Source organism: Manduca sexta, chromosome 17, assembly GCF_014839805.1.
Source record: "Manduca sexta isolate Smith_Timp_Sample1 chromosome 17, JHU_Msex_v1.0, whole genome shotgun sequence".
NCBI lineage: Eukaryota > Metazoa > Arthropoda > Insecta > Lepidoptera > Sphingidae > Manduca > Manduca sexta.
This window is the reverse complement of record NC_051131.1, coordinates 9,294,068-9,307,313: the sequence shown is the minus strand read 5'-3', so window position 1 is coordinate 9,307,313 and position 13,246 is coordinate 9,294,068. Positions and strand designations below refer to the sequence as shown.

General features: G+C 34.7%; 1 protein-coding gene across 1 annotated transcript in view; it reads left to right on the top strand.

Annotated features, from left to right (window-relative positions):
* LOC115443476 overlaps nt 1-13,246 on the top strand; it is a 34,463-nt gene that overhangs the window by 17,759 nt on the left and 3,458 nt on the right. Inside the window, exons 2-4 of the mRNA XM_030168899.2 lie at nt 1,328-1,469; nt 8,818-8,949; nt 12,509-13,153. Of these exons, the coding sequence (XP_030024759.1) occupies nt 1,328-1,469; nt 8,818-8,949; nt 12,509-13,153 (919 nt within the window). The remainder of the gene's footprint in view (nt 1-1,327; nt 1,470-8,817; nt 8,950-12,508; nt 13,154-13,246) is intronic.

The following is a 13,246-nucleotide window of genomic DNA, read 5'->3' as shown; positions in this document are numbered from 1 at the left end:
TAACCTAGTTCCTATAATTTTTATTGTTTGTTTTGAGAACATTTTGAGGTACATATTATAAGGTTTTTTTTTATCTCTAACAATATGGTATACTTAAAAGTGTCCGACTTCGAAAGGAAAATTATGAAACTTATATTATTATTTGTTATTGTCAGAAGAGGTCCTAATAAAAATACATATCTGTAGGCGATGGGCCCTTCCTTTTCCCCTGATGTTTGAATTAGTTATATGACAGTTCCGAAGCGTATCATTAAATTTTAATATCGGTCGATACAGAGACGGAAGGCGACCTTTTGACTTGCTTTAGATTTGTACAAAGTACCTGCAATATACCATTGTTGAAGCAACTTTGCTGACGATATCTACAATATAAAAATATGTTAAATAATTTATTTACAAATGCATTTTATAGTGTACTAACTAGGATTAGCAATTTAGATATTAATACACCTGGTCATTGCGTGTCTGGTTCAAACCATATCACTCTGGCAGTCGTGGGCCGAACGGACATCCTCATATGTACGAAGACGAGGTTCATAACTGGGAGTGTCAGCGCAATTTGAGTCAATGACATAATACAAAACTACAAATGAATTTCGCCAAGCGCTATTTTAAGAAATTCATGCAACTTACAATTGAAAGCGTTGCCGCAGACTTATAAAAGGTGTCATCCGCGAAATATTGAAATCGTGTATTGTATTTTTATATATTTTGTATATAATTAGCTCGTAAACTTTTCATGGTCGCCATAAAGATATTCAAGAGGTCGTTGCCCTTGTTTAAGCAACTAAAAATATCCTGTGGTATGCACACAAAAATAATACAAACCATAAGAGTTGCAATGTGTTTTGAATCTCATTCTCGGAAACCTTAAGCATACCCGAAGCCTGGCACGCGTTACTAATACATTCGCATTTATTACAAGGACTTTAAAAGATCCATAATTATTCCTTGGAACGTTTCTTAGATTCTCTATCGGATCTTAGAGAATTTAACGTGGCACTTCGTACATTAAGTATTAAAAATGAAGTCTGGTCAGTTTGCATTTATGTGCCTCTTAGCGAAAATCTAAATTACCTAATAACAGTAATATTACAAAGACAACCATTAGTTTATGTTTTACGATTTTAATTAATCAATTCAAATACAAAGACGTCCTTTTAGTTAAAATAAACTATTTTTAAAATATGTTGAATTATATTTGCAATATTTATTACATACAAACTCTTACATGCAATGTTACAACCTTTCCCATGTAATGTGTAATGTAGCTAATTTATTACGAATCCACCGATAGCCAAACAATGATTGTGTATTTTGTTAACAGATAGTGCAAACAAGAAGCTCGCTGTTGGAAGAGCAATGCCGAGCGCACACCGACTGCCATGTAGCAAACGCTCATTGCATTAGAGGCGTGTGCGCATGTCAACCGTATTACGCTCGAGTTGATAACTCCACATGCCTAGAATGTAAGTGACTTTCCTTTTCACTTGAACTAATATTCCATTAGTAAACTTACAACATCGTTTAAAACATACGAGCATTTTTTTTTTGAAGCAATTATCGCACAAACTATAGTTTCCAAATCGACTATTTCGATAATAAACTTCATGGAGTTTGTTGTATATGTTACAATAATAATATTATCTAGTTGTACTATGCCGCACCCGATAAAAAATGCTTTGAATATAATAAATTAGAAATGCAGATTAGAATTAGCGAGTGGAACATACCGGGTATTAAATGTTCTCTGGGTTGATTGTAAAATCAATAAATGCACCACTGATTCTTTATTAACAACGTAAGAAAATTTTGCATTCCAAAGTTTTTCATAATAAATTTGAATTAAAGTCAAGCAATATGCAATGGCGGACAAAGGATCTTCCGTCAAAAACGAACTCTTTTGGATCGTATTGTGAGTAGTGAATCAAAAATATTATATTTTATTACATCAAATACTGCTATACGAAATATAGATTTCACTTCCTATTACACATAATTCGTAAGCTAGCATCAATCAAAACCATTTCTCGACAATGGATATGGCATTAGATAGTAGAAAATAATGGGTGTAAAATTGATTGTATTGTATTCGCATAATAGGAATATTTGCCTGTATATTTTTAAAGTTATAGTCAAGTGTTGGTGCTTTGCTTTCACTAGATACATTTTTGATTTGAAAGCGAATCTCATAGGATTTTCCCACGACTTCGTTAGAAGCAAGAATAGTCAGTACTCTCACTAATGTAGAGTAGTGGCCGGAAAATATAAATTTTCAGCGCTAAGCCTTACTTAAATCGAGTATTGCTATCAAAGCGAAGCAAGATAAATACAGTATAGTTAGAGGAAAATAAATTAAAGTTAAAATAGAAAATTATTTACAAACAACTTTCACTCCAACGGGGTTTTGTTACTAAAGACAGGTTCATTATTTTAATGTAAGACACTAAAATTTTCCGCTGACATAATAGTACCTCTATAAAAACGAAGCCACTGCGATTAACGTCTAGACCTTATCGAATTACCTAGCTCGATTTGGCATCACTAATTGCACGAAGTCATATTCAGAACAAATAACAGATCTCTCATACTGATTGGCCTATCATCCCACGGTCGTCTCACTTTTCTCAAAAGTACGAAACTAATTCAAGTATCTGTATCATGCATGATTACAACGGTTCTTTAAAGAAGTACGAAACGAGTCATTTCGCCAAGGACCGGTACCTATCGCAAGTGAAATTACGCTTTTTATGCAGTCGGCTATTCCCTGGAATGCTTTAACGGATTTTTTTATTAGTCAATTAATAGAGTGCGAAGATTCACGAACTTCAAGTGACTTGACAACATTGAGGCGAATATACAGTTTCTTATGCGGATAAGGAATCGCAAGCGGATGCGGTGAGTAACACACTTTCTGGCCTCGCGGGTCCAGTATGGTGGCATTTCAAACTAGGATAAAACAGGATTGCCGCGAGCTAGCCACCTGAGCTATCAATATATCATAATTTCTCATGACATCCTTTTTCGGAGTTGTGTGCTATCGTGAGACATGCGGAACTCAAACAGGCGCGCAATCAACCAATGACAGGTTTAGTAAAGGAGAATCTTGGAACGGGATCTAGATATATTAACTCATGGTCAGACATGGACCGAAATATAATTTTATATATTTAATGTATAAAAAATCTACGCCGTGATTTTTTTAAAGGAAGCTCACTTCAGATTTTAACGTCCGTCTAGTCAAGACATGCTGTCATCTTGTCATCTCAAACTTCGCTTTGGTCAGTATGCCAAGCGTGAGCAATCATCAGATATGCCACGGAGAATAACAGAAAACATACCGTTTAATGAATTCTTACCGTATATCTGCAGACAGCTACAGAGAAAAAAATAAAAACTTGATAACGTTGCGATCACAATTCCACTACGCCATGATGCTAATAAATACATGTTTTGTTTTAACGCAAATCTAAACGTCGTCTGCTTATTTGTGGCACCAATTTAAATAAACCTTGTTGATGATTACGAGTGTGGATCCGCCAAGCATCCACTGATTTATTGCTCGGTTTGTGCGTCGTAAATTGGCTGGTCTGGCTATACTTCGTGTTAGGGTGTGATGTGTAGGGCCTTGACTTTATTGCTTATAAACGAAATAATTATGCCCACAAACAATATTCTGTTGCTTTAAAGGGCCTTGAAACATATCAGTTGAAATGCATCAAGAATTTTTAAACCTTCGTGATTAATTTTCACCTTTCCTACTTTGATATGAGTTAAGCGGATGATAAAGTTGAGTAAGTGGAATGCAAATAATTCGACGATCATGAATTAAAAACGCAGAATAGAAAAAAAAATGGCGAAGGTGGAAAACGATTATAATACTTCCTCACAGTTCTTGTGGCCTTTTTAACATTTTAATTATTTTATTAAGTATTTCACCATACTGGAAATAGGAATACTATAGAGATCATTTTGATGTAAACTATTAATTTGTTTGTCTCAAACATATAACGAAAAATACTTTTTTGCTGTAGCAAAAGACCGACCGATTATTAAGTAGAACACATGAGAGTCAATCATGAATACCTTCAATAAAAAATAAAACGTAAAATCGTCACTACTCCCTTCTCTTTCGGACAACAATAACAATTGAGGATCGACAGAGGAAAAGGGTTTGGAAGTCCGGCACTTCCTTTTATCTTAAGAAAACAACAAAGCAATTGCGTTACCTTGTTACAAATTGGCACACACTTTTTGCGCTGCTTTAATGCCAATGCATGCATTAAAACAGGTATACTTGTAGAACATATGGGCATTACAAAGTGCGAAATAATTTTAAATTTGAACTTAAAGGCGGCTTGCAAAGAATAAGTATTATTAAGAATTAAAATTTCAATATCTATATTATTAGTATACTTACCCTTATAGTATAATAAATATTTTAATCACATCTCTCAATTAACTATTGTTACAAAAATACTCAATGCACACAGAAAATGTAGACCAATCTAATAATAAGGCTAAAACGTTAATCATATTTACGGCAAACCAAGTATATGTTCGCAATATCTATTGACAATTATATTATATGAGTGTGCGGACAGCCTACAATAATTTGTGGTGCATTTCTTCGTCCTAAATTTTAACCACAATCAAAGCGTTACGAGAAAACCAATGAAAAGCATACATCGGTGCTGTTTACATGTGACTAAGCAATATTGAAACATTTTATTCCATACTAGTTTTTACTGGTGTCTCTGTCCACATAAACCTCTTCTCGGAATAAAAGTCCTGCAAAATGATAAAACAGGTGACTCTGTCTAACAGTATTAAAGACTTCTCAGAATAAAGGTGAAATATCCTGTATTTCTTTTTGATAAAACAGGTTACTCTAATGGTTATCAAATTGAACGTTAATAAAATTATCCCGTATCACCTCAGACGTACAATATTAGAGAAGGAGAGTAAGGTAATATTGGATACCGAGAAAAGCGACGGCCAACCGTAAAACTGAGCTAAATCGTTTCTGCAATGTGTGTGGAAAAGTGTGTTGAGTCGATCTTATATCGCAGTGGCATAGGTACAGATAGAAGAAGTACTTAAAGCGTGTCCAAATCTTCCAGTAAAATCTAGATCAATCATAGTGGGAAAGCGTTACTTAATCTTAAAAATTGTGATATTCTTAAATGGCTCTGGCTTACAAACGGATCGAAAGTTAAAGAGAGAAAATCGCGACAGCTTTTAATAATATTAAATTATCCGTGAGAAGCCGGTGCCGACCGCTAGTAAAAGTAATTACTTTTTTACTAAACGTTATAGATAAGGAATTTGTGTTAAGAATACCATAATAATTGTTTTAATGCCTTGACCAGTGAATCATTCTATTAACAAGCGAGAACAAATATGTCATGCCATTCAATTATTGTAAATATCATTGTTACACGCACTTGTATTATGAATGTTACCGTAATTCCGTGAATATTATGGGTCTTTTACGGCAAAACAATAAAGAAAAAATTATGACGACCCGATTCTACAGTTCACGGTCTATCAACCTTCAAGCATGGTCAATTGTCTCGACCTTGAAATCTGTAGGTAACTAGTTCACATCTCCAGTTTGATTCGAAGAGTCACGCACACGACGTACCTTTTTACGGTTGTCAGCTCCGTGCCAAATCTAATAAACGCTGGTGTCTACGTTGTGAGATTAATATGTCAGATAAGCTTGCAACTACGAGATCGGATATGCGATACAAGAACGAACACAAAAGAATCACCCGTCATTTTACATCGACAAGAACGCGGTTGGCCGCACGACGCGTTTCCGCAGTCATTGGTCCCATTCATTTATTAAGCTCCAAATTGTGTGAATTATTAAGATTCACTCATATTATAATATGTCGAACGATAACATCCATTCATAATTTTAGTATAAAGGCTTGTGTACATCTTGCAGACGAGCGTACGATTTGACCTTCGCAGTAATTACTATAGTACAGATACCCGCATCGTAATCCGTGTAACAGCTCTACATTTGCGACTGACATACTAAGTCGATTTTGGACAAATTGCAATCTATATATAAATTTGCTTTAAATATTTCCTGCTTTACATGAAAAAAGAACAAAATTATCAAAAATGAATATATTTAAATTAGGCCATGTCATTCACACAATTTGCTATGTCAAAAATGTTCGACATGTCTGACAGCTATCTGATAGCTCGCCATGGTAATAACAATGTAGGCAGGTACTCAACGTTGTCAGACAAACCGTGGAGAATTATTGACGTATCAGTTAATGATAATAAGACTTCCTTTCCAACAGGAATATGCAACGCTGCCTACATAAGCTCAGCTCAGATGTAAATCAAATCCATCCACCAGGCACAATAAATTATTTTATTTATTTATTATTCGTATCAGAGTACATATAACAATGTAAAAAAATGGATTAGTCTTATTGTGTTGATAGTGGTTGTACATTGTGCGGCTGGTGCATAAAAAGGAAAACCTGAGCTATAGCACTGGCAATCTTTTATTGTCACTGAAATTAATTTATTATATAAATTAAAGATTTATTTGCCCGCGAAAAACAAATTAGCTGGCAAATCAACAATTTCTTTAATAAAAAAAAATTGAGAAAGATTAAAAAAGACAGACAGTAACAAATATAATAACATGACTTTTTAAAAGGAATGCAAATTAAATGGGTAAAATTCCCTCAATAATCTATTGACAGGTGCAATCGATTCCGAGGCGTCCAAGTCACGCGCTATGCGCGGCAAAACAATTTAATTCCTATTAAATAAATTGTACGTGTTTATCAGACTGTGTTAACTTACGGCTACCTACGATATTTTTGAAACTACCGGTTACACATAAATTATGTGACAGTTTTATTAATTGCGAACATTTGAAAGTAACGTTATGCACAAACAAATATTTAACGTTTTCGAAAGGAATTTTAGGATCGGCATGCCACAGAGATCATTTGTTTAATTATTGAAAATGGAATGTAACATAATTTGGTATATAAGAAAGTATCAATGCTGATTCTGAGGTCTAGGTTACAGTAGAAGTGTTTCTCACACGACAAAGCCTTGAGTACAGTTGATTTTTTTGTTTATGCCAGCTGAGGTTCTCCCTTCCATTTATTGACGTTTAAGGCTTATTTATGTTAAAACCGAGTTAATATACGAAATGACGGCTTCAAGAATTTAAAATATAAATCTCACTTATCAGAAGCGAGAATTTTGTCTTGTGTACATCAGGCTTAAAATTTAAGTGAAACTATGTGGAAAGAAAATACTCCCTGTGATTTCATGAAAATTACTTGCCACGCGCGTAACAAACCAAGGACGTCGAACTTGAAATTAAATAAGATATTGAAGGGTCATACGCCTCTGGGCCATGAACGCGTCATTCTACTCATTTTTATTTAAAGGTATGCAGATTTTTATATAAAAACAGCTTAAGAAATACCATATTTTAATATCAGTAACTGAATAATCAAGATAATAATATGTTAAGCAAGTAAATGGAACACATACAGCTGATCCGTTAAGAATGCTATTTCCTTTTGTATGCTATTTATGAGAGCTTGTGCAGCTCTGCGGGATGTTCTGGGTCGCTCATAAATTTGCATTGATAATAAAATTTATCAGCAGATAAATAACTCTAGGGAGCTCTGTAGTTTCGTTAAGACTGGTTATAAATCGGCGAGATATAAGTGACAAAGCGTTCATACAATCCGATTCCTACCAGCTTCCCTCTTAGGTTTACGTTTTTGTTTTCTGTAATTTATTTATTTGCACTTTATATACAAAATTTTACATAGGTGGACTTAATGCCGTCGGCATTCTCTCCCAGTCAACCTTAGGGTGGAGCAGAGATAATCATGGCCGAATGTAATATTGGCCGCGATATGTTAATTAAGGCAATTTTTTTTGCTTCGGGTTACCTTTTAAAAAATTTCACTCTTCGCCACTGCGAGATAATCTTATAAACATTCGCCCGGGAAGTATTGTGCCAAAAGTGAAAAACAAGAATTCATCGAACTTTCTCGTAGGGTCTCGTTGTGGTGGGTGTGTATATTGGACACTAAATTATATTTGAAACTAAATAAGGATATGGCGTGTATATCTATGATGTCATCTGGGCTTCTTGTTACATTTATATCGGAATAAATTGAACAATATGACGCTTCTTAACAGTTGTTTGGAAATAAGGCTTTAAATTTTGCACATGTCATAATAATGTTACCTATATGGAATGCGCAACAGACAAACCTAACATACATTAAAACGACTGGAGTCACGTATAAATAGCCCAACAAACGCAATTGCGTTATGGATAATAAAATCACAAATTATCTTCACATGTAACAAAAAACATTACAAAATTACGATATTCGTGTTCCTTGAGTTCTTTTCGGCTATCCATTAATCCTATTAATAACTAGCTTTGGCGAGCGGAATAGTTTTCTCGGGATAAAAGCCCTACTTCATACTTTTCTGGGAAGCCTATATTTTAAGTTAGACTTCTAGCAGTACGTCAGTGTAAACTACATTAAATTCCATTCAATAGTTTTGGCATGATGCGTGTACAAACGTAGAGACATCTAAAAACATCTATAATGTACAGATATTGGCATGTTAAAGTTGTTTTTACACTTAATAAAGATTGTATTGACTTATGGCCTGAGTATAAGTTATAAATTATATAACTATATATTGCATACCTACACTTGACATAACCGAGACATGCAGCTCAGCTCAGTACCTATTTGTATGCATAATATTATATTTCTTTTACAGCTACACTGCTAGGATCAGAATGCGTGGTGTCCGAACAGTGTACGTTGAAAGTGGCGTACAGTGCGTGTCTGGAAGGCGTCTGCAGGTGCACCGACGGCCATCTTCAATTTCGGAAACACACTTGTTTGTCTCGTAAGTAAATAGTTAACTAAAATCTGCAAAATGAAAAACATATGCCTTACGGTAATGCCTTAGGACTGGGTTGATACTAAACTGAAACAAATATGCAATAAGGAAGTTAGAACAGCTAGATTTCCATCTTTGTCGCAAAGTTTCCAATTATTATTAATAACACACTCACGCGTTTTATGCCCGAAGGGGTAGGCAGTGACGTAACTGGTGCATCCACTCTCCGCCGTGTGTTCCTATTTCATCGCATGATGTGATAGGAAGCGAGCCCATCGCCATATCGGAAACAATTCTAGACTCTGGACTGATACTCAGTTAAAAAACCCAATATCACTGCGTCCGACCCGGGAATCTAACCGAGACCTCAGCACTGCAGTCGTACCGTAAAACATGCCACCGAGACAGGATTATTAATAATCGCTCAAAAAGTCAAGTTTTCATCTTGGTAGAGTCCCACTACTAAAAAAAATTGATCAGAAAATAACAAACGTACCTATTTATATACTGGAGGTGTAGTTCCTTGATTATTATCAATAAGGCTGTAATTATGTTTAGGAATGTGTAAATACGAACATAATTATTTGCTGATAGTTTTTATGGATGCCAATGAAAATAAAAGTAAAATATTCTGTTTACTTTAACGGAAGCGCATTAACGGTTGCTTAACAAGCGTGTCGGTGCGACAATGCTATATTTTTTTTTTGCAATAATGTGTCAAAAGTGACGAGAAGTTTAAAGCCTTTTTTCTATTAAATACCGGACTTTATAATTTATGAAAAGTAAGCACGCAACAATACGGTGTCCTCAATGACAAAACATGTAACCTAGCTTTACGATATTTAGAGGGAAAATAATTGATATCAATCATTGTAATTTCTTCATTGTTCAACTTAGTACCTATCTACTTATGTATGTGGATTAAAGGTTAATGTTTTCTTAAATCAAGAATATCAATAATTATTTTCAGTGTGTCGGGGATCATAACTAGCGTTTCGCTAATCTCTATCTGAGTAGGTTCACTTCTAATTAAGTTAATATTATTGTAAGGTTTATGCTATACTAACCGCACATTGTAACTCGACTTGTACCTATTAGTTGCACAGGCGAATCAGCATTTTACGTTACTTATTCGCATTAGTTCACCTATCGCCATCGTGCAATCAACATTATTTACATTTTAACAATTTTTGACAATCAATTTTTGTGAACTCAAAACAACGTTATCACTAAGTAATCGGTTTTGACTTCAACTCAACTTCAACAACATTAAAAGACTGTGTGGTACACACCATATAATTATTATATCTAAGGCAGGACATACAATTATTCTAAAATTTAATTATGTATGCCGAAAGTTACGCCGATAACACCCGTGAGATGAATATGTGCAAAATCATGGGAACGAGAACCTTAGTAACTTGAAAAATTGAATTATAAAAGCAAAAAGAACACAAAAACGATATAAATACAGTTTGAATTTAATGAAGATAATACCGAAAGTATCTCATCATGTTGTTAAATTTATAAGCCACTATTATTAAACGAGGAACATGGTTTAGATATGATCCGATCAACTAGGATAATATTAACTACATACCAACTGACCAAGTTAAACTCATTATAATTATAAATAATAATAATATCAACCTTGTATTATATACTGTCCCACTGCTGGGCACTGACCTCCTGTACAGCTGACAGGGATTAGGCTTTAGTCCACCACGCTGGCCTAGTGTGGATTGGTAGACTTCACACACCCTCAAAATTCCTATAGAGAATTTCCTAGGTATTCAGGTTTTCTCACGATGTTTTCCTTCGATGTTAAACGATAATTCCCTCAGAAAACACACACAATGTAGAAAAGCCAGAGGTGTGTGCTCTTGAGATTTGAACCTGAGGACAATCGCCTCGGCAATTCTTTTCTCATTCAACTTGTATATTTTTATAACTACAAAAGTCTTTCACGATGTTATCCAAGTTTAATCAGATGTGGATGACACTTTCGATTTCAATCCGTAAATTCCTACACTCATATCGAATCATCCCGTGACGAAGCGACTTAGAACTTACTATGCTTGTGAAACGATAAATCACCGTGTAATTTTATTAAGTGGCAAGATGAAAGTAGCGATTACTACGTTAAAATTTATTAACTCGGCTCCAATTACATATTTATTTTAATTTCGTTTTTTCATAAAATTCATCATATTTTTATATCGAAGCATAAAGTGAAACTATTGTAATTTACTCGGCTTTCTCAAATAGTGTTATGGTTGTAAATAAAACTATGTTGGTTGTTAGAGCGATTTACGAGTGTTCACGACAGTTTGAACTGTATTGAATAAAATATATATTTTATGGTCCAAAATGCGTGATAATTAGTATCAAATGTATGCAACTAAATGTAATTGCTGCCCGAGATTACATCTGCGCATTATTACCAACCAATAAGTTCAAATTATACTCTAACTTTCGTAATATGTACATCAATTTTCACTCTGAGCCTCACAAAAAACCACGCAGCTTCTCGATAACAGAACTTATTTTATTTCCGCAATCATTCCCGCTTCGTGAGAAAGATGTTGTAATTGTTCTGTCAAATCTACCGATTGCAGTTCATGTGAACTTCACCCATTACAATTTATACACCAAGTGATACGAACGCAGTGTGAGAATGTGACGGTCCGTTTACTGTACTAAAACTAATACGAACAAATTATTGTGATATACATTAATATTTAAATTTGAATTTATTAACAAAGAGAATTACCATTTCTAGATCAATACGAATTATAAAAAAGAAGATATATTTAACTGGGATATGTTGATCAAATCTCCTTTTATCGTGTCAAATCTAATTTTGACTTTAAAAGGTCGTCAGTTCAAATCGAGGTGGAAACATCTAATACGAGAAATTATATCGCTTAACGATCTCGCTATGTATACCGTTAGGAAACAGTGCCGTTTGACAAGTTAATAATCCCTAGATATCTTCATACTTAAGTTTATTTGATAAATGATCGAGCTTCTTTAGTAAGTCGTTCTTATAATCGACGAAAGAAAGAATTGTTGGCGTCAGAATAATATGACTGTTTTGCGTGCAATACTATAATTATTATTGTACCGATTTAATATACGCAATTACTAATCGTGTTAACCAATCTTGTATAAACAGTCACCTAATTTTATAATCAAACGTAATAAATAACATGTTTAATGGTTCTGCGAAACAAAACAGACGTTATAATTATTATAGTTTTGACTATAATCATACGTACATTTAGTACAGAAAATACGTGACTTATCACTTCAACATAAATAACTGCAGTCGGCTACAACTGTATTTCTAAGGCTATTAGAGCATATGATGGCAAACCGTATGATCACCGTCACGAAAATTACTAGTAACGACGTGCTGCATCGCGAGGTCAATAAATTGGTGTTTAACTTTCAACGCCCAATTAGCATACAATTTATTGCAAATAGCTACAATGTATAATTTGCAACATTGACAGACAGTGATTAGTTGCAGTAATCTTGATTACCCATTTTATTTTTACAGCTGCACCCCCCGGCCACGTCTGTTACAGCAACGAACATTGCCGCTTGTGGGATAAGGAGAGCCGTTGCGACTTTGTCATCTTAAATTTATTCGGACGATGCGCTTGCAATTCTAACTTCAGGCAGAGTGGCGATAAATGCGTACCCACAAAATTACCTGCCTACCCAACCGAAGCGGTAGTGGCAGAACAGGATTATGTTATAGGCTCCACCAATGTGCCCAGTCACGATACCGGGAATCAATTTCCTAAACCAGTTATAAACACTGCATCACAGAACTCATTTCTTAGTGCTGTTAATGATAAAGAAAACGTTCAACCAAGTAAATTGCCCGCATTTACGAGCAGTAACGATGTACTTAGTATTGAAGAAGACAATCCACTAATGCAGGCTGTGCTGAAAGTTCCGACAATAGAACCGACAAATCGTACGCCTGTGTCTAATAGAAAAGAGGGAGAACCCAATGAAGTAATAAGAGTGGATGAAATGACTGCGAGTTTGCATGCAAATGATCAACCTATTTATAGAGTAGTAACGCAACCTAGTACCGAAAAGAAAACCAACAAGAAGAATGGGTCAATAAAGGAACAGGGATCTGGAAATAAGCCACACAAAACTGGACACTCAAAGAAATCATCATCAAAAGGTAAATGCTAGCCTAAATCCGTCTGCAATAACCGATAACCTATTTTTATCGGTCGAGAAGTGAGAGATATAGCCGAAATTTTGTACAAACTAT